At 38.2% G+C, this 24,769-nt stretch overlaps 1 protein-coding gene across 3 annotated transcripts in view; it reads right to left on the minus strand.

The window, feature by feature from the left end:
- The window catches only part of NAALAD2 (N-acetylated alpha-linked acidic dipeptidase 2), a 58,572-nt gene extending 39,844 nt beyond the window's left edge, over window positions 1–18,728 (minus strand). Inside the window, exons 1-5 of one of the 3 annotated variants that reach the window (XM_002754718.7) lie at window positions 18,352–18,728; window positions 17,534–17,645; window positions 2,718–2,904; window positions 1,158–1,259; window positions 43–168 (exon numbers count right to left, since the gene is read on the minus strand). In XM_002754718.7, the coding sequence (XP_002754764.4) occupies window positions 43–168; window positions 1,158–1,259; window positions 2,718–2,904; window positions 17,534–17,645; window positions 18,352–18,433 (609 nt within the window). In that variant the 5' untranslated portion in view covers window positions 18,434–18,728. Of the gene's footprint in view, window positions 1–42; window positions 169–1,157; window positions 1,260–2,717; window positions 2,905–12,492; window positions 12,655–17,533; window positions 17,646–18,351 lie in introns of those variants that run through there. The other 2 variants (XM_009007268.6, XM_078339236.1) reach the window with 2 other exon arrangements.
- Between the last annotated feature and the right edge of the window lie 6,041 nt (window positions 18,729–24,769).

Below are 24,769 nucleotides of genomic sequence, written 5' to 3' on the forward strand. Positions count from 1 at the left end.
CACATCTCCTCTCTTATTCTCTCTAGAAAAATAATACTGTACTTTATTTCCTCTGAAGATTTTTCCATATCTGGCAATAACAATCTTCCCAGTACAGTTGATGCTCATCTCTCTTTCTAGTTTGAAGAAGTCTTCAGTGCGAGCATAGTTCACATATACAAGATCTCCCTATAGGGAAAAGAGAATATATATATATTACTGCTAAAATTAAAGAAAAAAATAAGTTAACTTCGCAATACTACATCATCAAAAGTGTCTTCTTTCTTTATTTGGGGAAAAATAAACAGACCCATGGTAATTACGCAGAAGTCATTAGAGAATCTTATAAAATCCTGAAAAGATTTAAAAAATGACAATGTGTAACATTTATTTATTATTCTGGGGACGGAATTTCACTCTGTCTCTCAGGCTGGAGTGCAGTGTGCTATCTCTGCTCACTGCAACCTCCTTCACCTCCTTAGTTCAAGCGATTCTGCCTCAGCCACCAGAGTAGCTGTGATTATAGACATGCACAACTACACCCAGGTAATTTTTGTATTTTTTAAGAGTAGAGACAGGGTTTCACCATGTTTGCCAGTCTGGTCTTGAACTCCTGACCTCCAATGATCCGCCCACCTCAGCCTCCCAATGTGCTGGGATTACAGGCGTGAACCACCACACCCAGCCAGACATATTTAAACAGTGTGTTCTGTTTTGAAGAAATCAGTGTATACTAAGCCACAAGAAATGGAGTAAACAAATGTCATTTTAAAGATCCTAACTATATTTAATTTCCAACTATTTCATTAATTTAAGAAATTCTATGATATGATCTATAAGATTATGTCTATGAATCCATAAAAAATTCACAATATGAACAATGGAAGGAAGCTTGTAAAAACACATACTGCCCTCACTAAATCTGAGGCTTTTTCAGCAGTTTCTTTGTTATTTCAGAGTGGCATCTGCTTCATCAGGGTCTGTTTTTAATGTATTTGCTTTGTTTCTTTTTTTGCTGTCTGGTGTTTTTTTCTATTTTATTTTATTACTATTTTTAAAATTGGGGGATGAGGTGTTGATAGTACAGAATATCAAACAATTGGTTTTAGTGCTCTATATAGCTTTTAGATAGCAAAAGAATCATTTTAAAACTTGAATTAAAGTGTATTTTATTTTACCTCTGGCATGCCCTGGGCTGAGAAAGCATTATATGGTGGCACAATATTTGTAACATTCTCATATCCATATGGTGGTGGTTCAAGGTATGAAGTTTTGAAAATCTAGTAAGAATTAGAACATGTCATGTGGGAGAGAAAAATTCCAGATTATTATTATGGTATAATTCATTTGGCCTCCAAGTATATGCTTCACATTAAGCATCCTGGAGCTAGGTTCTATAATTAAATAGATAAATTACACTGACAACACTGAGGAAAAGCCTTATCATTATCACTGTTTTCCTAATAATAGAAACTTTTATAAATGCATGCAATCCCAGATAACCAAAAATTTTCTTATAAAGTGGAACAGCAGGGCCGATCCTTTCTTTGACTATGACTTTTCAGTTTTCTTTGTGGGCTCCTTTTCTTTCATCTTTATTTAAATAATATTAACCAAAGTTTTATCCCCAGCCCATCGCTTGCTTCTATACTCCCTCCCTGTGAGACCTGACTATCAAAATTTTACCAATAGCTCATATGCTTATGATGTTTACCTTTCCAGATCCATTTAAATGTTTGATGGTTATTTCATCTTGGATGTCAAAACTCAACATGTTAAAATTCGTATGTATCATCTCCCACCCCTGAGCCTGCTTTTGGTCTGCATTTCCTACCTCTATTAATAGCGTCAGTTATAAGTCACCCATATCAGACAGTCTAGGAGTCATCCTGAACTCTATCTTCCCCAAGTCAATCACTAATCAAGTTCTGCTAATACATTTCTTTACTATTTCTGAAATCCACCCCTCTTCCTCATTCTTACTAACTTCCTAATTTAAAACTTTATTATCTTTTACCTGGACAATTGTCTTAAGACTACAAATTTAACCCCTTGCCTAGTCTAGGTGTAATCTACAGATGCCCCATCTATCAGAAATGACCCTCCAGCTAGATCCTTCCCCTGCTCAGGACTGGTCATTGGCTCCCATGAACTGAAGCTGAAGTTTAAGCTCCTTAGGACAGCATACAAGCCCTTCTGTGATCTGTTTCCAGAACCTAACTACTGGTTTATCTCATATCATGGCCCACTTTGTATTTTACACTTTTGAAATACAGAAAATCATTACATTCTCCCAATAATACTAAGATAGTACATGCCCCCAAGCCTTTGCCAAAAGTTTCTTTCGTTGAGAATTCTCTTAGCTTATTTTGTCATGTGGTTAATTCCTTATGCCCTTCCATGACTCACATGTCAAGACTTCAGGAAACCTTTAACTCCCAGGCTGGGCTGAGTGACCCTTTTCTGGGTAAATAATGAACTCTGATCATACCCTTCACAGCACTTAACAGACAAATTTGAAGTCTGAAATATTCCATTGTCTGCCTCACCTTACTTAGACAAAGGAACCATGTCCTAGTCTTCATTCTGGCCTCAGGACTTAACACCACGTCTAAACACATAGTGGACACAGAATAATTCACTATTAACAAATTTCTACTTTTACTTCACCCTACATAACAATCCACACAAAGCAGTTGGGCTGTAAAATACAAAATGTACCAACAATTTCACATTACCTCAACACCATGTTCATTCACAGTCGATATATAGTTGGCATTTGTCTCATTGGGGTAAGATAAGAGGACATCATAATGAACCAACTTGGCTGAATCTAGTCCAAATTTCTTCCACTGGGTTTGGATTTTCTTGGCAAGCAAGAAATTTTCTTCCGTTCCTGCCAGATGAGGAAGCTTTGTAAAAGAACTAAAATGAAAATAAAATATAAGAGGAAGTTAAAGACTATGCTCAGACGATGTGCCTAAAAATGATTCTAAATGCACTACTTACACTTTGGGCATTATCATTTCTATATGACAGATACAAGAAAATCAGCTAGTATTATCAGTTTTTAGATAGGCCAATTTTTAAGTTATTTATATACAACTACAGTGTCCTATTGCGCTTCCTCAGAAAAGAACACATTCCAAGGTAAACACCATCAGCAGAGGCTCAGATGTGACAAGACACCCTGGAAGAATGTCATGCTTCTATACCAATAATGTTCCTTTTTGCTGTTTATCAGAAAACAAAGACATTTTGGGAAAAGAAAATAGATCTTAATATCTCACAGGGAGCACGTGGGCACTTCGACGTTTAACTTAAATAGTTCTGTAACCGGGTTTTGGGGTGCTGGTGAGGCACAGCTCCCCCTAGAGAATGTTGTAGGTTCTTGGTCTCCGAGAGGGCGCAGTAAGCTCGTAAAGGTGCGTGGTAAACTTAAAGTAAACACCGAACCCAAGAAGTGTTGCAGAAAGGTGATTTTATTTAGGTAGAAAGAAGAGGGGGAAAAAAAGGAGGAGAAGACAGAAAAACTTCTACGAAGAGTGTGGATGGGGACTCCAGAGGGGAAATCCAGGAGCGGAAACAGAGCTCCCACTCTGTGGGAAGGGATTCCAGAGAGCTGGGAAGGGATTCCAGAGAGCTGGAAATCGGGTGTGGGTGAAGGAGCAGGGGAATTTATCCTGGGAGACGAAAGGAGTTCCTTTAAACTTTGGCTGGGGTGACTGAATCTTAGTTTCTTCCCATGCCCGTGAAATTCAAACATAAACAGTTAAATCTCCCGGATGGAGTGAGATGGGAGGGGGTCGTGGTACTGGGAAGTTCTTGCACTTAAAACTACGCCCCCTTGTGGACCCGGAAAGAGAACATGTTCTCTCATTTCTAACTGTTGATTGTATCACGTATTCAGATGCTTTTTTTTAATCTCATTGATGCCAAGGTCCATGCATTTTTATTTTTAATATCCCCTAGTGCTTAGTTCTTGCCTTTACCCAAAAAATACAGGCTTGCTGAATTTAATTCGGGCAGTGTACTCTTGGTTCTAGATGTAAATAAGTTGGAACATTTAAGTGACCTCACAAACATAGTTCTTAGTGAAATTTATTTTACTTCAGATGAATAATATTTTTAAAGTCCCCAGCTGGGCACAGTGGCTCACGCCTGTATTCCCAGCACTTTGTGGGGCCAAGGAGGGTGGATCAACTAAGGTCAGGAGTTCGAGATCAGCTTGGCCAACATGGTGAAACCCCATCTCTACCAAAAAATACAAAAAATTAGCCAGGCATCGTGGTAGGCACTTGTAACCCCAGCTACTTGGGAGGCTGAGGCAGGAGAATCACTTGTACCCAGGAGGTAGAGGTTGCAGTGTGCTGCAATCAAGCCACTGCCCTCCAGCCCGAGGGGACAGAACAAGACTGTCTGGAAAAAGAAAAGGAAAAAATTAAAGTCCCCCAACCATCAGTAGAGCAAAAAGAAAAAATAAATCCATTTAAAAAATTCTTTTTTAGTTAACCAGATGACAGCCACAAAATATGTCAGTAGAAGGAAATTAACATTTATTAAAAACCTGCTATAGGACAAGCACTCTATGGTCACTTTCACATGTTTCTCATTTAATCATCACAATCCTTCGTCCATCATCCCCATTTTGCAAATGAGGAAACTGAGAGAGTGGCTGAATAATAATCTACTCATAATTTCACAGCTAATAAATGCTGGAACTGGAATCCAAAACTGTAGTTATCTGATCTTGAGAAATAGTGATATTTCTAAATAATTCATCTGCTCTTATTATCCATGTGCTTAAAATTATTCTGCAACTCCTTATACCCTTCGTTGGAAAGTTCACATACCAGCATGTCATCTATGGCACTTTTAGGTCAGGTCCTCTCTTCTGTCTTATCAGATTAATTCTCCATCACTCTCCTATAAACTTCTCTGCTCTCTATCATTGAGTATATTATTTTTCTCATAAAATTATCATGACCTTTAATATCTTTTAGCCTTTGCACAATGTCTTATCAGACAAAAATATTGTCCTGTGTACTAGAATCTCCCTCTATCACCACTTCTACTCATTCTCCTTTCTCACTTGCAAATTATTAATCATTCATAAGGACTCTTCAAGCATCATCTTCTCTGAGATGTCCTTCTCTATGTCATAAAGGGAAAACTGCAGGTAGCAGGTGTTTAATTTCTTACCATATTTTTTTAAAAAGTACAAATATGTTCAGACACAAGTTATGTTATATGTGTAGGAATAAGAAAGCAAAAAGGCTGGCGAAATATAATTTCTACTTTATACATTATTTTCTTTCTTACAAAAAGCAGATAGGATTAGAAAAATCATACATATTTCCTTAAATTAGGAGGGAGGATTAGCCACGAATTTTTTTGCCTCCCATCTTTAGGAGAACCCCCTGAAATGAAATAGAAAAGTACAGAAAGAGAGTAGGAAGGTATAACATCCTAGAGTTTCTCTGTATGATCCCAAGATGAGTATTACAGCTCCAGGGATACAAACTCACTCAGTAACTTCAGGAGAAGGAAGTACAAACTAGAACAACTAGTCCTTCTTTTGTGTTTAACAAATGAACATTTTTGTAGATGATCTTAGCTAAGTTTTTCTCCCATTTTATTAGGCAAAATCATGTCATTTACTCCTTCTCAAACCAATCATTGCCAGACGGCCAGTAATTATAATGATTGGCTTATGGACTAATCAAGAGACTCCTGGGGTGGGAGGAAGGTAACCGTCACTGAATACATCCTGTTCCAACAAAGGGAGAACACTCCGAGTTGAGGTTCTGTTAATAAGAAGGTGGCTGGAAGGAATAAAATCATTCCATTAAGCCCTTTAACCCAATCGTCAAGCCCTCCTTTGCCCTCTAAACTCTTCTGCTGTGCTCATTAACCCTTTAGATCTACACTCAACAGTTCACCTATATCTGCAGCACCGTCTCTGAATATTTCATTGACCTCCTTGTCTTAACTGGTTTCCTCTGAGGACCCTGCTCACCTGCAGGGTGTTTTATATTCCATGACCCACACATCTCGTGGCTAAAGTTCAGCTAGGAGGCCTTCTTACTCTCCATTGGCTCTTTCAAATATATCTTTTTCTTCTTTCAAAACTAGCAGACTTTTTATTTTTTTGAGACAGTCTTACTGTGTCACTAGGCGCCAGGCTGGAGTGCAGTGGCACAATCTTGGCTCACTGTAACCTCTGCCTCCCAGGTTCAGGCAATTTTCCTGCCTCAGCCTCCTGAGTAGCTGGGACTACAGGCACATGCCACCACACCCAGCTAATTTTTGTATTTTTAGTAGAGACGGTGTTTCACCATGTTGGTCAGGATGGTCTCGATCGCTTGATCTCGTGATCCACCCGCCTTGGCCTCCCAAAGTCCTAGGGTTACAGGCTTGAGCCACCGCACCGGCCCGCAGCTTTTTTGAAGCTTACACCAAAAGTCACCACCCACTACACCTTCTAGGTACTGTCATCTACAAAACTGTGGGTCATGCCTCTTCATTCATTAAAAGTTGAGAGCCCCTCTATCCCTATTCTATCCCCTCTATCCCTATTATCATAATCATTCTTGGTATATAATGTTTGTATTTGGTTGGATTCAAAAGAAAGAAAAAGCAACACCAACAAGATATTTAATCATCATGAAAACTATTCAATGATTGCTTATCAACTTATGCATTTTATACACTAAAGCATAATACTAGTAATATAAATCGATTATTTTAATGTTTAGTCAAGAGCATTATCGTATTTTACTTCTGAAGTATCTCATATCATTTTCTAGGACCTTTCTTTTGGACACTTGATGATATGCTGCAGAGTTAAGTGTTGCCATCTTATCTGGCCTTTTAAGTTAAGCAAATTTAAATGTAAGCACTCTGTCTCACTTGGTAAGACATTCAAGGCTGGGTGTGGTGACTCACGCCTCTAATCCCAGCACTTTGGGAGGCTAAGGCAGGTGGATCACCTGAGGTCAGGAGTTCAAGATCAGCCTGGCCAACATGGTGAAACCTTGTCTCTACTAAAAGTACAAAAACTAGCTAGGTGTGGTGGCGGGTGCCTGTAATCCCTGCTCCTCAGGAAGCTGAGGCAGGAGAATCACTTGAACCCAGGAGGCAGAGGTTGCAGTGAGCTGAGATTGTGCCACTGCACTTAAGCCTGGGCAACAGAGCAAAACTGTCTCAAAACAAACAAACAAAACCCCAAACACTGACACTCTATTCCATTGCATGAACTATGTATACAGACTGAGTCTCTCTTCAAGTGATGTTCATCCCACTACCTACTCATTCTTTTCCTGTATCATCAAAAAAGCACCTCAAAAAAGATATTTTGGATTAGCCTCTTAAATCTGATGTGACTTGATGAGAAATAAGCTCAAATTTTATAAGAACAGTATAGCTGTTTTTATTCCTCATTATAATAGCTCACTCTAGTTTATCCATAGGCACTAACATGGAGCCTTGTGATCTCAGCAAACCACAGCACAGGTGGGCAGAAAATAGAGATTATACTCAGCTTATGATGAGGTTATGTCCCTATAAACCCACCGAAAGTCAAAAGTGTTACTAAATTGAAAATGCATTTAATACTCTGATAAATCCATCATAAAGTTGAAAAATTCTAAATCAAACAATCGTAAGTCAGGGATTATCTCTTAACCGTAGTGTATGCATTTCCCTGGGTATATTTGTCTCTAGGGTTTAACTGGAGTATTAGAAGTAGAGAAAGAATGGTGCAGAAAAATATTTTAGGAAATAATAAATGAGACCTTCCTAAATTAATGGAAGACATAAATGTACATCAAGAAACTCAGAGCCCAAACAGACTAAATTTAAAGAAAACTATGCCTAGACACATAGTAAAACTACTGAAAATCAAAGACAAAAATGATACGTTACATGATTTAATGACTGTAAACTCATCAGATGATACAGCAGCTAGAAGATAGTGAAACATTTAAAGTTCTAAAAAGTTCATGTGTGTTAGTACAGTCAATCCAGAATTCTATATCCAGGAAAAATATGTTTAGAGAATAAAGTTGAAATAAAGAATTTTATAGATGAAGAAAAACTAAGAATTTGTCACCATCGGATTCCACATTAAAGGAAATAACAAAGTTAAGGAATTACTCTATCAACCAGCTAAAAAAGAAAAATCATCTGATTATATTAATTGATACAGAAAAAGCACCTGACAAAATTCAACACCCATTCATGATAAAAAACCTATCAGCACTCTTGGAATAGAGGGGAGCTTTCTTAGCTTGACAAAGAGCATCAACAAAATACCTACAGCTGCATCATACTTAATGATGAAACTAAGTCTTTCTCCTTAAGATTAGAAAAAAGAAAAGAATGTCCATTCTCACTACTTTTATTCAACATAGTAACAGAAGTTCCAGTTGGCAAAAAGAGGCAATTTTTCTTAAAAAAAGTAAAAGCCATACAGATTAAAAGCAAGAAGGAATGAAACGTTCCCTATTGGAAGATGACATTACTGTCTACTTAGAAAATTCCAATGACTCTAAAAGAAACAAATAAACAAATGAAACTCTTTCCCACCTTCCAGCCAAGTGCAAGGGCTGTGGCTCACATCTGTAATCCCAGCATGTTTGGATGCCAAGGTGGGAGGATTGCTCAACCCCAGGAGTTTGAAACCAGCCTGAGAAATATAGCAAGATTCTGTCTCAGAAAACTTTCCCAAAACCATACCAAACCAACCAATCAAACAAAACCTTCTTAGAGTTCAGCAAGGCCACAGGATGCAACATCAATACACAAATGTAACTGTATTTCTACATGCTAACAACAGAGTATGTGAAAATTGAAATTAAAACACAATATAATTTGCATTTGCTCCAAGAAAATGACATACTTAGATGTAAATCTAACAAACCATATAAAGCATCTGCTTAATGCAAATTACAAAATGCTGATAAAAGAAAGGTAATCTACAATGGAAACATATTATGTTCATGTAACAGAAGACTGGACATAGCAAAACTGTCAAAAATTCCAAAGTTCCTCTACAGGATTAATGTAATTCCTATCACAACTCCAGCAATAGTTTTTTAGACAAACGTGTTTATTCTATGTTTTAAATGAAAAGTTAAGGGACATAGTATAGCCACAGAGGAATAATGTTTAAAAAAATAATGTAAGAGGAATCATTCTATGTGTTGTTAAAATCTATGATATCATTTTTATAATCAGGACAGTGCCATACTGGTTCAATATGGCAGAATATAAAACCCAGAAATAGCATAAGACAATGTCTCTACAAAAGAGAAAATCGAGAAATAGACTCACACTGATATGCCCAAACAATTTTTAACAATGGTGTAAAAGCAATTACATGAAAAAAGGATAACATTTTAACAAATGGTGATAGAGCAACTTGACATTCACAAGCAAAAGAATTTACTCAACCTAAACCTTACTCCTTATGCACACATTAACTCAAAATGGGTCAGAAACTGTAACATAAAAGGTAAATTATAAAGCTTTGGGGAAAAAGAGACAAAAGTGATCAAAGGCCAGATCAAAGAGTTCTTAGATATGAACCCAAAACACGATCCAAAGAGAGAAAAATTGATAAACTAAACCTCATCATAATAAGGTTTTAACTTCTGATCTGCAAATGAGGGTGGGTGAACAGAAAAATTACAGATTAGAAAAAAATACTTGTTCACTGTATTTCCAAGAAAAGGCTTGTATCTAGAATACAGTTGACCCTGGAAACAACATAGGTTTGAACAGCATGGCTCTACTTATATATGAATTTTTTAAATGAATATATTAGAAAATTTTTTTCAATGAATATGTTAGAAAAAAATTCACTTATATATATATTTTTTATGAATATATTACAAAATGTTTTGGAGATTTACAACTTTTAGAAAAAAAAAAAAACTCATGAGTGAACCACATAGCCTAAAGTATTTTTTAAAAAAGAAGGTTTGTCATGAATGCATGAAGTACATGTAAATAGCATCTATTTTATCATTTATACTTTTAAATACACGATTCTATTATGAAGTTAAAATGTATCAAAACTTAGGAATGCACTTACAGACCACATAGTGCCATTTGCAGTCTAGAGAAATGTAAACAAACATAAAGCTACATTATAAAATCATAATTATGTGAAATTAACTACAGTACATTGTGTACTACAGTAATACTTTTGTAGTCATAGCTTATTGCTCTTGCAGTGAGCTCATGTTGTGAGTATCTGCTTAAACTGCTGTGTGATGCTAATCATCTCCCTAATCATCTCTACATGAACAGTTTGTCTCTCCAGTAAATTGCTTATGGCAGTAAAGAAAAATGATCTCTCATGGATCTCATGTAGTTCTCACCATGTTTAGTACAATACTATAAACCTTGAATAACCCCACGGGATCTATACAGAGTACCACTAATGATACATTGTAAGAAAAAGATGAATTGCTTGGTACTGCAGTGGTGATTGCCCTCCATTTTCAGGATAAATAAATCCAGCATAAGGAATACTGTTTAAAAAAATAAAAAGAAGAAAAAATTTGTGAAGCTGTCACTGCAGCTATGCCAGCAAGTGTGAAAACGTTGTACTTTTGAAAATTACCTTTTACTCTTGGATTAAAAATGTAACTTTTATGTAGGTGTAGGATTGCTATAAGAAAGGCATACCTATCGACTCTGATTAATATGATTTGAGAAAAAGCAAAGCCATTCTATAACAACTTAAAGCAAAAGGAAGGTAAAAGTAGAGAATAGTAGGACTGCAAAAGATGGTTTGATAAATTTAGAAAGAGGCTTGTCTTTAAAAGTATCAAGGTAACAGGAGGAGCAGCTTCTGCTCACCAAGAGGCAGTAGACAAATTCTGCAAATGACATTAAGAAAAGTACTGAGTTCTACCAGACATACAAAGAGGAGCTGGTACCACTCCTTCTGACACTATTCCAAACAATCCAAAAAGAAGGAATCCTTCCCAAATCATTTTATGACACGAACATCATCCTGATACCAAAACCTGGCAGAGACTCCACAAAAAAAGAAAACTTCAGGCCAATATCTGTGATGAACATGAAAGCAAAAATCTTTAATAAAATACTGGCAAACAGATCACAACAGCATAAAATCATAACATCAAAAAGCTTATCCATTATGATCAAGTAGGCTTCATCCCAGGGATGCAAGGCTGGCTCAACATAGGCAAATCTATACACATAATCCACCACATAAACAGAATTAAAGACAAAAACAACATGATTATCTGAATAGATGCAGAGAAGGCCTTTGACAAAATTCAACAGCCCTTTATGCTAAAAACTCTCAAAAAACTATGCATCAACAGAACATATCTCAAAATAATAAAAGTTATTTATGACAAACCCACAGCCAATATCACACTGAATGGGCAAAAACTGCAAGCATTCCCCTTGAAATCCAGCACTAGACAAGGATGCCCTCTCTCACCACTCCTATTCAATATAATATTGGAAGTTCTATCCAGAGCAACCAGGCAAGAAAAATAAATGAAGAGTATTCCATTAGGAAAGGAGGAAGTCAAATTGTCTCTATTTGCAGACGACATGATTGTATATCTAGAAGACCCCAGCGTCTCAGCCCAAAAGCTCCTGAAACTGATAAGCAACTTCAGCAAAGTCTCAGGATGTGAAATCAATGTGCAGAAATCACAAGCATTCCTATACACCAATAACAGACTTAAAGAGAGCCAAATCAAGGACAAACTTCCATTCACAACTGCTACAAAGAGAATACCTAGGAATACAACTAACAAAGGATTGAGGGAATGTGTTCTCTTTCCGGGTCCACAGGGGGGCACAGCTTTAAGGCCAAGAACTTCCCCGTGCCATGCCCCTCTCCCATCTCTCTCCTGTCTGGTTAGCCAGCCAGGAGAGGGTTACACCAGAAAAAGGGGTACAGCCAGAAAAGGGGGTACAGCCAGGAAAGGGGTACAACTGGAGAAGACTTCAAAATCTTAAGTAAAACCCGCCCCACTCTGCCTGTCTCTTTAAGAACACCTGAAGCGGCTGCAGCCAGGCAGGGCTGTGGGGTACCAGAGCAGCTGCACAGCCCTGCCCATCTTAAGTGGTGCAGGCCAGTCAGAATTAGAAACGGAGTTGTTGTTTTTTTTTTTTTTTGTTTTTTTACCTACAAGCTCTCTCTCTGATTTCCCTCTTCTCCTCTATCCTTCGGATATTAAAATCTGGGACCAAAACCTGCAGGAGCCTGTGGTGCGGAACAGGAGAGCACTGCCCCCAGGGTCTTTTGCTCCCTGCTGGCTGTGAACAGCCCAGCCCCCGAACGGGAACTGGGACCTCCCGCTAGGCTGGAGAAAACAGCGGGGAGGGGGCGAGGTATAGCCTGAGTCTGTGGGGACTGGGGAGCCTGGCAGCCTAGTGCATGGTTCTGGCAGGCCTCTTTGGCCTTCCCAGTCCCAGGGAGCAGTGTAAAAAATGCTTCCCCAGGGCATTCACCTGCTAGCTGCAGGTCCCTGTGTGGGCAGCAGCTTGGGGAGTGGCCCAGGCGTTCACGTGGTTCTGGTGGGGTCAACATGGCAACCGAAAGCCATGGGGGTGGGAAAATTCACCACAGGCCAGAAGCTGCTGCAACGCAGCTTTTAAACTGAAGCGGCTAGTGGCTTTCTTCCTCTTCCGGTGGGTGTGGGTGGGGGAAAGGAAGCGGCTGCTGGCTGTCAGCCCCGCCCAGCTTTTAAAGAAGCCGAGCTGCCTCAGGGCACAGCATTGTCACTCAAAACACGGCTTAAGAAAGCTTTCTGCCTTCCCTTACTGCAAGTGGCTTGTTTGCACAGTGGTTAAGGTTGCTGGTTCAAATCCGTGGTGGAACCAGTCTTGAATTGGTGAAATCTTTGGGGGAAATTCAGAGGCTGAAGGCTATGAGACTTTGTATTTGGTGTATAATTTGTCTTGCTTAGGATTGGCTCTCTCTATAGCAGAACTTTTCCATCTAGGAGAGCATAAACTGGTTCCAGGGCCCAAATAGTCAATGGCAGGTCTTACAACCTTAAAAGCATTTTCCTACAATGGAAGATGGGTTAGGGGAGAGGACCTAAAAATATAAATTCCATTCCTGGGTATATATCCAAAGGATTATAAATTGTTCTATTATAAAGACACATACACACATATGTTCATTGCGGCACTGTTTACAATAGCAAAGACCTGAACCAACCCAAATGCCCATAAATGATAGATTGTACATGGAAAATGTGGTAGATATACACCATGGAATACTATGCAGCCATAAAAAATGATGAGTTTGTGTCCTATGTAGGGACATAGATGAATCTGGAGACCATTCTCAGCAAACTGACACAAGAACAGTAAAACAAACACCACATGTTCTCACTCATAGGCGGGTGTTAATGGAACACATGGACACGGGGTGGGGGAGCATGACACACTGGGGTATGTTGTGGGGGAATAGGGGTGGGACAGCAGGGGCTAGTGATTGGGGAGGGATAATAGGGGGAGAAATGCCAGATAAAGGTGACAGGTGGATGGAGTCAGCAAACCACATTGCCATGTATGTACCTATGCAACAATCCTGCATGTTCTGCACATGCACCCCAGAACCTAAAGTGCAATAAAATATATATATTGAAAAAAATTATCACAGATTTCTTAGGAGAAAATATAAGCAAGCCAGAAGGCAATGGAGTAACATCTTTAAAGTACAGAAAAGTGAAAAACTGTACATTTAGAATTCTATAAATTAAGTACTGAGAAGAAAGGATATCTGCCTGAAAATACTTTTTAATGCAAATTAAAGTTCCCTATTCTCAAGGCGGGGGGGGGGATGCTACAAAGGATATTTATGAGTAAGGAAGAGATATAAGCACTGAGATTTAAGGCAGGAAGGGATAGGCGAATTCTCCTGCTTTGTGCAAAGGCGATTGGGTTTATGATCAGCATTGCCCTTTATCTATGAAGCTGCTAATCCCCAAGACTTGAAGGAAAAAGATAAACACCAGCTTTCAGTCTTTTGGTTGTACAACAAGAAGGATTGGACAACAGAAACCCTTTTTCTAGATTGGTTCCACCCATACTTTGTTCCTTCAGTCAGGAAATACCTTGCCAGGAAGGGACTGCCATTGAAAGTTCTTTTTGTATTGGAAAACACCTCTGCTACCCAAAAACCCTGAGTTCTGGAAGCATACTTGCCCCCAAACACATATCTCTAATTTGGCCTCTAGATCAAGGGGTCATAATAGGAATCTTTAAGGCTCATTGCACTCTATGGAAAGGATTGTCAGTACTATGGAAGAGAACCCCGGCAGAACATCATGAAATTCTGAAAGATTTACACCATTCAAGATGCCACGGTCGTTATAGAAAATGCTGTGAAAGCCATCAAGCCCCACACAATAAGTTCCTGCTAGAGAAACCTGTGTGCAGATGTTGTATATTACTTCACCGGATTTATGACAAAGCCAAATAAGGTAACCATGAAAGAGATTGTGAAATAGCAAAAAAAAAGGTTGAGGGATGAAGTGTTTCAAGATATTTATCTTGGAAAAAAACCAAAAGGTAGCAGACACTCGAGAAATTAACAGAAGATGATTTCATGGAGATGAATACTTCTAAACCAGTACTAGATAATGAGGAAGAAGACATACAAGAAGCAATGCCAGAAAACAAGTTGATATTAGACAATCTGGCAGAAGGGTTTCCATTATTCAAAACTGCTTGTCCCTTCTTTTACAATATGGTCTTTCTATGATACAGGCACTAACACTAAAGTGAATGATGGAAGAAGAACTGGCACTGTATAAAAATATTTTTAGAGAAAAGAAAAAGTAAAAAACAGACATGATTTATAAGCGTTAAAAGGAATGTGCCTGGCTTTGCTGCCTCCCCTTCTCCATCTTGTCTGCCTCTGCCATCGTTGAGACAGCAAGACCAACCCCTTCCTCTTCCTTATCCTCAGCCTACTCACTGTGAAGACCACTAGAATCAAGGGCTTTAGGATAATCTGCATTCACTTAATGAATAGTAAATGTGTAAATGTTTCTCTTTCTTATGATTTCCTTAATATCATTATTTTTTCTAACTTTATTTTAAGAATACAGCAAATAATACATGTAACATACAAAATACATGTTAATTGTCTATGTTATTGCTAAGGAGACTAGTAGGCTATCAATAGTTAAGTTTGGGGAGAGTCAAAAGTTGTATGTGGATTTTTGATGGCATAGGGGTGTCAGCACTCTATGCCCACATTATTCAAGAGTGAACTCTATACAAAGAACTTTAAAAACTCCATAGAGGGTTGGACATGGTGGCTCATGCTTGTAATCCTAGTGCTTTGGCAGAGTGAGGTGGGTGGGTTATTTGAGCTTAGGAGTTCAAGCTCAGCCTGGGAAAAATAATGAAACCCTGTCTGTATTAAAAAAAAAAAAAAAAGAAAAAAAATTAGCTGGGTGTAGTGGTGTGTGCCTGTAGTCCCAGCTACTCAGAAGGCTGAGGTGGGAGGATCCCTTGAACCTAGGATATGGAAGCTGCAGTGAGCTGAGATCGCACCACTGTACTCCAGGCTGGGTGATGGAGTGAGATGCTGTCTCAAAACAACAACAAAAACAACAACAGAAAACAAAAAACTCCACAGGGGGAAAAGAACATATATCTAAATAGAAAATAGGCCAAAGCCGTGAGTAGACTTCTAAAATTATTCCTTTTCTTTAAATGTTATGGATACCTACTACTTGTACACATTTATGGGATATATGTAATATCTTGATACAAGCATACAATAAGTAATGATTAAATCAGAGTAATTAGGATATCTATCACTTCAAGCACATCATTTCTTTGAGTTCGGAACATTTCAGATACACTCTAGTTGTTTTGAAATATACAATAAATCATTAACTATAGTTCCTCTATTGTGCTCTGTAATACTAGATCTTATTCTTTCTATCTACTGTATTTTTGTACCCATTGAACCAATCTCTCTGTATCCCCACCCTCCTCACTACCCTTTCAGTTTCTGGTAACCATCAGAGATCAATGTTTTTAGCTCCCACATATGAGTGAGATCTTGTAATATGTGTCTTTCTGTGCCAGGCTTATTTCACTTAAGATAATGACCATCCATTTTGCTGCAGATGATAGGATTTCTTTTTTTGGGGGGGCTGAGTAATAATCCATCCTGTATACACATCATAGTATTTGTTGATGGATACAAGTTACTTCTATATCTTGGCTATTGTGAATACTGCCGCAATAAACATCAGAGTGCAGATATCTCTTTGGAATACTGATTTCCTTATTTTGGGGTAGAAATGCAAACTTGTACAACCACTTTTCAATTATCTTTGACATTTTCTTAAAAAGTTAAACTTATGCTTATCATCAAACCCAACCATTTCAAAAGAAATAAAACCACATATCCACAGAAAGACTTGTAGACAACTGTTCATAGCAGCCTTATTCACAATAGTCAAAAACTATAATCAACCCAAATTTTCACCAACTACACCTTGTAGTATATCCATACAATGGAATTCTACTCAGCAATAAAAATAATGAACTAGTAATACATACAACAATCTAGATCAATCTCAAAATCATTATTCTGAGTAAAAGAAGCTAGATACAAAAGAACATATATTATTCCATGTATATAGTAATCTAGAAAATGCAAATGAATCACCAGTGACATTAAAATTCATCAGTGATTGCTTAGTGCCAGGGATGGAAGGTAGTGGGTAATAAACCACAAAGGGCATGATGTAATATTTTTGTAGCATGATGGAGGAGGTGGTTTGTTCAGCATAACATACATCTGTCACAACTCTCAAATTAAATTATAGGATTTGTAGGGATTCAGTCTATTTTATGTAAATTATACTTCACTAAAGCTGATTTTTAAAAATAACTCTCATTTGAAAGAGTCTGAATACAGAAACAAATGCCATGGTCATTGCTCTTAAGGAGTTTTTATAATCACTCCCTTGATTGCCACTGCTTTTCATGCTTAGAAGCTAGAGGATTTGCAAGGATTCTTTTTGGTTTCATTTTGTCTTATTTGTAAACAATAAATTTATACTTGCAAGATGGGATAAAGGTTTAACTTTTGGCAAACAGAATGAGAGACTTTGATCAATTTTCCACTAAATCACTTAGTCAACAAGCATCTAATTTATTTGGCAGAATATGATACTAAAAAAAATTGCTGATTAAAACCCAGGCACTGATGAACAAAGGGAAACCTTCAGTTAGATCCAAAGTTACATGACATTGAAACATCTCTCAATAAGCCAGTCAGGTACTTTTTGTTAGATAAAGTTAGGAACAAAAAACCTACTTTTGTAACATTCTAACAGATTTCACCCCAAGAATGGTTTAAAGAGGCATTAAAAAAATAAGTTAATGACTAATATGTAATTTCACACAGAGAAGACTGTTCTTATGAATATAACAAGTTACAGTGTGCTTCTTACTCTGCAACATTTTAAACATGATTTTTAAGATCAAATACGCCAAATAAGCTTACCGAAGAAATGATTTGATATTTTCAGCTTTCATTTCGGATACCAGTTCCCACCGTATACTTTGATGATCGCGCACAGAAGTGGCTGTTTCTTTGAGAGGCTTAATAAACCAGCCTGAGGGGAAAAAAATACACAAACATACACACACATATACAAAATCACTTAGACTTTATTAAAACTAGAAGTGAAGCCACCCTTCTCTCCTTACCCCAAAAAAGCCTGTATCTGACAGATCATGGTGAGCTTTAAAAAATAATATTCATATCAAATGCAGAAATCCTGTAAATTCTGATATGTAATGTAATTTTGAGCTGCTTAAAAGGAGTTTTATTTAAGGGAAATACTTCTGTTTTCTTACGTTATGCATGAAGTCATGGCCTTTCTTGTTCCCTGGACATTTAGTCCCTGACAGTTAGGGAACATTCCACAAATGTTTGTTTAAACGAAGAGCAGGGGTTTTTGTTTTTTGTTTTGCTTTTGATGCTGCTCATATCAGTTGAAAGTTTTGACCCACTAATATTGCTTGGAAATAAAATGAGTTTTTTCACCCCTGCAGATAGTGACAGCTGCAAGTTGTCTTTTCAGCAGCCCAGAACTCAGTGAACATTTAATACATTTGAATTTCAAGCACAGTTTGTCTATAGGAAGCCCAAAAATACATTTCATCTGGTTTTGCTGTAATCTTTAGAGTTCATCAGATCTACCCCGGCTGGCTAGGACTAGCGCACACGCCAATCCCTTCGAGGTCCAGGATTTCTCCCTTTATTTCTGCAGAGGATCACGAGCCCCGGAGTAAGGGGAAGGTGTTTCCTTCACTTACCCACTATAAATCCCACCAGGAAAGATGCCAGCGCAGCAGCCAAGCACATCCAAAGGTACAGACGGCCCCGGGACTTCGCCATGGCTTCCTGAGGACTGAGCCTGGGGCGCCAGCTATCTTCGCGAGCCTCGGGGCTGTAGAGCAACAGAGAGCGCGCGGGCAGGAGGCGGTGAGAGCCGGGTTGCCTCAGCTGCCCTTCGCAAAGCCGCGCCTCCGCCCTCCCCGCCAGTCCCTTGACGAAGGAAACCAGGCAGCACCGAGCTGTGGTCCCCAGGGGCCCTGTGGTCCCTTGGAGGGGAGAGAGGAAGCCCTGCAGACGGGGGAGGGATTCTTCCTTTTGTCAGGCGACTTCCATTCTGTGGATCCCGAAGCAACCCGGAAAAATCTCCCTAATCATTTCCTAAAGAACTGGACTACTGTCTGTTTGCCAAGTCCAACCCCCAAAATGCCCAATTTCGGCTCAGAAGTGAATTTAAATACTGCTTTTCCTTCTCTATTGGTTATTATTCTTCCAGATTATCTGCTGCAATTTCCCACTCGTCAAACTCGGAAAGAAGTTCTGGTCCTGGGTGCTCCGCTGTTAAATTGTTAACACCGCTAATACTTCAAATACATGTCAGCATCAAAATCGATGGGATTGCGTTCTTTTGTTCCCCCTTATTTAAACAAAACTCCGTATTTCTGTAATTGTTTCCACTCATTTAACTGAGGTTTTTACCTACCTCACCAGAATGTTATAGGTTTGCATTAGTACAATTAACCATTGAAAGGACCTTGCACTGCCAGTAGTTGCACTCAGTTGTACTGAGAGTAGTTTCTTAATGTCGAGGCTCAGACACCAGTCTCCCCAAATATGGTGCTTTGACATGCTAAACTGAAGAAGCCAGGGGGTCTCTCTGACCATACCCCTCTCTTCCAGCTCCTCCCTCTAAACGCTTTTTCTCTCCCAAAACACAGGAAACAAAAGTTTCTTTTCTGAGTTTTCATTAACTGAACTCATATCTTAGGAAGAAGGACTGTAGTCTGTCACAAACCGTTGTCTGCTCTGTAGGGCCAATGGGCTTTGTCCCAGGCCATGGTACATTCTTCAAGCCCATCGAATTCATTTACTACCCTCCTAAAATTACACACACATTCCCATCTTCTTTTCCTCTAAAAAGATGGGTATATTATCATCTGTACCTCATTGGGTTATTGGGTAATTATTCTATTATGATTTCCTCGTGGTATGTTGTTAAATAAATTTGTAAGCCTTTCCTATTAGTCTGTCTTTTGTGACTTGATTTTCCAGCAAAACTTCAGAGAGTGAAGGGAAAGCTTTCCATTGACCCCTACATTACCAATGGCCCCTGTCATTCCCCTGTCCTCACCATATTACACTTATGAAGCATTTCTCTTTAAAGATGGGTTTGCAAAATAGTGGCCATTATAAATAGAATGCCTGCATCCAACTATCTCACCTCATAGAAAAATTTTAGCAATTTATGATTGGCTTCACCTATCTAACCAAAAGCAGTTTTTCTGCCAAAGCAACACTGCTGAGTTGACTTCGAAGAGGGTGCTGTATCTAGGGATATATCCTAAATTTCACAGCATTGTCTGCAGAATTATGTATTACCTGATTATGTAATCACCTGATGGCCTTAGGTAATGCACCTTTGCTTCTAACAAGTGACTCGAAGAGTCAAATTTATTTTGGGGGGACAAAATTGTTTTTTTGATCCTTGTATTTCAATGGTTATGAATTGAACATAATTATTGGTAGCTATGCCTAATGACTTTTTTCTTGAAATGTTTGTAGCACACTCGATACTTAACTTTGAAACACACCTCTTTAATGAACTATTGATTTTTAAATGTTTGCATGTCATTTAAGTCCCAATCAACTTCAGCTTTTTCAGCTACTAGCCTGATAGACACTCCTCGACTGATTCCTCCAGTGTTTTCTATTTTAGAGAGAAACATCTTTCCAAAAACCTTTTCATAACAAAGTAAGTTTGTTCCTTCTTATATGCATACACACAGAATCATAAATAGAGAATTAGAATGGAATTATTAAAAAGGTTCAATATCCAGTGAAGTAACTAAACCCCTCAAATATGGCTTGAGAAACATTTTCCAAGAGCACTCAGTATTATTTTTATGTGTTGCATTATGAAATAATACTGGAATTTTAATAATTCTCCAGTGATTAACAGGTGACACATGGTCTCAAACACCCAAATGCTATTTTTTTACATATAAACATTTTGGGGATTGATTGTGTAGTTTGTTAATTTTTAGACTCTTGGCTTTTTCTATTTGCTTCCCATGGGACCATTTGCCATTGACTACATATCCCTCAAGAGACAGATCAGAATTAGCTCCAGAAAAAGGTTTATTGAAGAAAGAGAAGGTAGAAACTTAATGAATAAAATTGCTAAGCTATTTGTGAAATTTGTTTTTTCTGACTCATCTTGTACTTTTTATAGTTAATTGAAGTTTGACTAATAGAAAAAAATCGATCATTATTTAGCACAGTTTGCCAGTTTGAGTAATCTTCCTATATTAAAATTATTCATTCAACCAACATTTATTGAGAGGCCATAACATGCCACACATTATGCAAAATTTTGAGACTATGAGGCTTGTTTTTATGAATCCTATAATTCAATAAGAAGGTAAATATTGAATACAAAATTAAATGTAAAGAGTTCCAAGAATGAAAAATGTTACCTCAAATAAGATTGTTGTCCCCGCAGGCGGCATCTGCAATCTTGACAAGCCATTGTAAAAAGCCAGTTAGCTGGCTCAGCAAGCCTTTGGCCTTTTGTCAATATAGACACTGCAAACATTCAAAATTCTATGATAATTAAGTTTGTAACAGAAGGCTGCTATCAAAAGTAATTTCTAATTATTACCATCTTGGCAGATACTTGTACTTTGCAAATCACACTTAACAGAGCAATACTGTTGATGTAAGGCAATCCTTTTCAAATTCTCCATCAAAGCTAATGGAATATAAAAACTTTTAGTATTGAAAACCCGTCTCTCAATGAAACTATTTTACACATTTGACTTACTCATGATTCAGTCAGCTTCTAACATGACAAAACTCACCACCTCCTCCATTCACAATAAATTGCTCTTATCTAAGCATTTTTTTCTCCTCCATCATAGCAGAGGCAATTTAGCAACTCTGAAGTTCAAGTCCTGTTAAATGGGCTATGGCAAGGTTTGAAAACAAAGTGTGATATGTCTACTAATAAAGCAGTATATATAAATCTGCCTTGTAAAATAAAGCTTTAATTATTAAGCTTTAATAAAAAAGAATAATGTTTAGCTTGACAATAAAGTGGCAAAATATATATCAAACTCACAGCCTCTCCAGGTGCTATGTCACAAGATTTCATGTTTTGCTTAAAAATGTTGCCTTATCCTGCATATGAGAGGCTCATTGCATAGATATGGACATTAGTGATGTCACAAGGTGGCATTACTAGGGAAATGATAAAAGGCATACATGATGTGGTCATCCAGAAAACAATGTTCACTTTCCAAAAATGTGAATAGTTGATGTTATATTTGTGATTCAGCACAAGAAATATATTCCAGCTGGGCATTTGTTACTTTTTTGTTTCATAGGACAGGGTCTCACTATGTTGCCTTGGCTGGTCTCGAACTCCTGGGCTCAATCAGTCCTCCAAGCTTGGCCTCCCAAACAGCTGAGATTATAGGTGTGAGCCACTGTGCCCAGACTGGTTAAGTATTTTTAAGATTCTGGGCCCCAAGGTTGTAAAAAATTAGTTTCAAATATAAAATAAGATGTTAGAAAGTTAGTACGTTAAACAATATACCAGAACCTATATAACAGAGGAGAGGTGAGACCAAGGAAGAAGTCTAGATAGTGAGAAAAGGTAAAAGACTAATGAAAGTGAGAAGAAATTTTAAAAGAAAAGCAGAAATCACGATTAGATGATTTTCTTATGATGTCATAATTATTCTACTCAACAATAAATGTAGAAATTAGAAAAGACATACCAGGTTAAAGTGTAAAATAGACCATTCATACCGTCTCATCAACACAAGCTATGCCTTCTATCATGCTAACATTCTAGTTGGAACCTTGACACTGCTAAGTTGTATAACTTGGCCTTTAAACCAGATTTTCCAACTCAACATTTCTCCTCCCTTATCATTAACATGTACCTTCAAGCTATTTTCCACGATACCTTAAACTAATAGTGTCCTGATTAGGGTACCTCCTGTGCAATTTCTTTACAAACTCATCCTATAGCCTCATTCACAGCCGCGGTCCCTGGGTCCCTTGAGTGCCATTTTATTGTGAATAAATCCCTTAAGATTTTGAATCCTCTCTCTAACATACCTTTTTCTACCTGCTCTTGTCTGATACCTATTTTCACTTGATACCACTCTTTTTCTGAAAACCAGTTAAATAGATGTTTTCTTTTCTTGCCTCTCCATTGACTCAGGGGGTCAGAGAGGAAGGAAAGATCTTTGCTTTGCTGCCATTATTTCCTGTGCATTCTCTTCTGAAGTCACTTCCATCTGATTATATAATTTGCTTCATTTTTAATCATGGTCCCCACCAAGATATTCTCCTACTTTCACCTGTGGTTTTAATTGCTACATTGTAGAATTCTTTGGCACTTCACTCCATTTCTTTCACACCTCACATCGAATTATTTAGTATGTTCTATTGGCTCTACAATAAAAATGCATCTTGAATCTAGCTCCTTACCATCTTCACCAGCATTATTCGAATCTTAGCTACAATAATCTCTCACCTAAAGCCTTTTAACTGGTTTCTCTTTCTCCACCTTTGCAGACCATCTTTGACTCAATAGAAAGTTCCTCCTAAGGCAACATTCAGATCATGTTATAACTTGAAATTTTCCAAAGCCTTTTCTTTAATGTTAAAAATAAAATTTACTAGAACAAAGGTCTTAGAGGAAAAAGAAGAAAGTAAACCAAAACCAACCCCAATCTCCTCCAAATTTAGACTTATTAGAGTGGCTACCAAAAACCCACATGATCTAACTTTTTTTTTTTTTTTTTTTTTTTTTTTTGAGACAGAGTTTCGCTCTTGTTTCCCAGGCTGGAGTGCAATGGTGCGATCTCGGCTCACCGCAACCTCCGCCTCCTGGAGTAGCTGGGATTACAGGCACACGCCACCTGTAATAGCTCCTTCAGGCAATTCTCCTGCCTCAGCCTCCTGAGTAGCTGGGATTACAGGCACACGCCACCATGCCCAGCTAATTTTTTGTATTTTTAATAGAGACAGGGTTTCACCATGTCAACCAGGATGGTCTTGATCTCTTGACCTCGTGATCCACCTACCTCAGCCTCCCAAAGTGCTGGGATTACAGGCATGAGGCACCGCGCCCGGCCCATGATCTAGCTTTTAAATCTCACTTCCCTCAAAGGGAAACTACACCAAGGAAATACATGCAAACCAAATACCTGGAGACCAGGCAACCATGAAATCAACAAAGATCACCAGCATCATAAAGAAACAGACAAACCCAAAGGGAGGGCTTGTGGCACTATGCCCTCCTAGTAATAAATGTAACAAATTCACACGTCTATTGATTAAGGAGCTTTGTTATATGGCAAAGGCTAAGAAAGCCCCAGCCTTCTTTAGTACTTTCCAAATATCCCTGACAAGGTAAAATATCAAGAAGGGGGTGTCTAACAATTTTACAGTTGGAGGCAACTATGGAGAAACTAAAATTATTTCACATTTTTATTGTGGTGAGTTGAGATTCATTTATTTTTTTTTTCATTTATTATTTTAAAAGACAATTTTTTTTATTAATTGATTACTTTTCTTGACCAGCTAACCTGACCAAGGACAGTCTAATTCATAACAAGAGAAATATCTGCAAGCCACATCCATCACCTCACATTGCCATGATTTGGGACTGAGTGCTTATTTTCTGCCAAGTCTCAGATCACTCTGAGAAAGGCTGCCACACATTTGCCAGCCCTGCTCACTACTATCCTACCTTCCATGCAAAATGCCTTTTTTCCCTTAGGCTCAGAAAAGCAAGGTTATTTGTGAATTAGTGAAAGGCGTTTTTTAGATGACATAGTGATGAAGTTACGGCACACTCTGGTTTATACAGGTTGATATGGTTTGTCCGTGTCCCCACTCAAATATCAACTTGGATTGTATCTCCCAGAATTTCCACATGTTGTAGGAGGACCTAGGGGGAAGTAGCCGAATCATGGCAGCCAGTCTTTCCCATGCAATTCTCATGATAGCAAGTCTTAGAAGATCTGATGGGTTTAACAGGGGTTTCTGCTTTTGCTTTTTTCTCATATTCTCTTGCCACCGCCATATAAAGTACCTTCTACCACCTGCCACGATTCTGAGGCTTCCCTAGCCATGTGGAATTTTAAGTCCAATTAAAAC

This window comes from Callithrix jacchus, chromosome 10, assembly GCF_049354715.1.
Source record: "Callithrix jacchus isolate 240 chromosome 10, calJac240_pri, whole genome shotgun sequence".
NCBI classification, from domain to species: domain Eukaryota; kingdom Metazoa; phylum Chordata; class Mammalia; order Primates; family Cebidae; genus Callithrix; species Callithrix jacchus.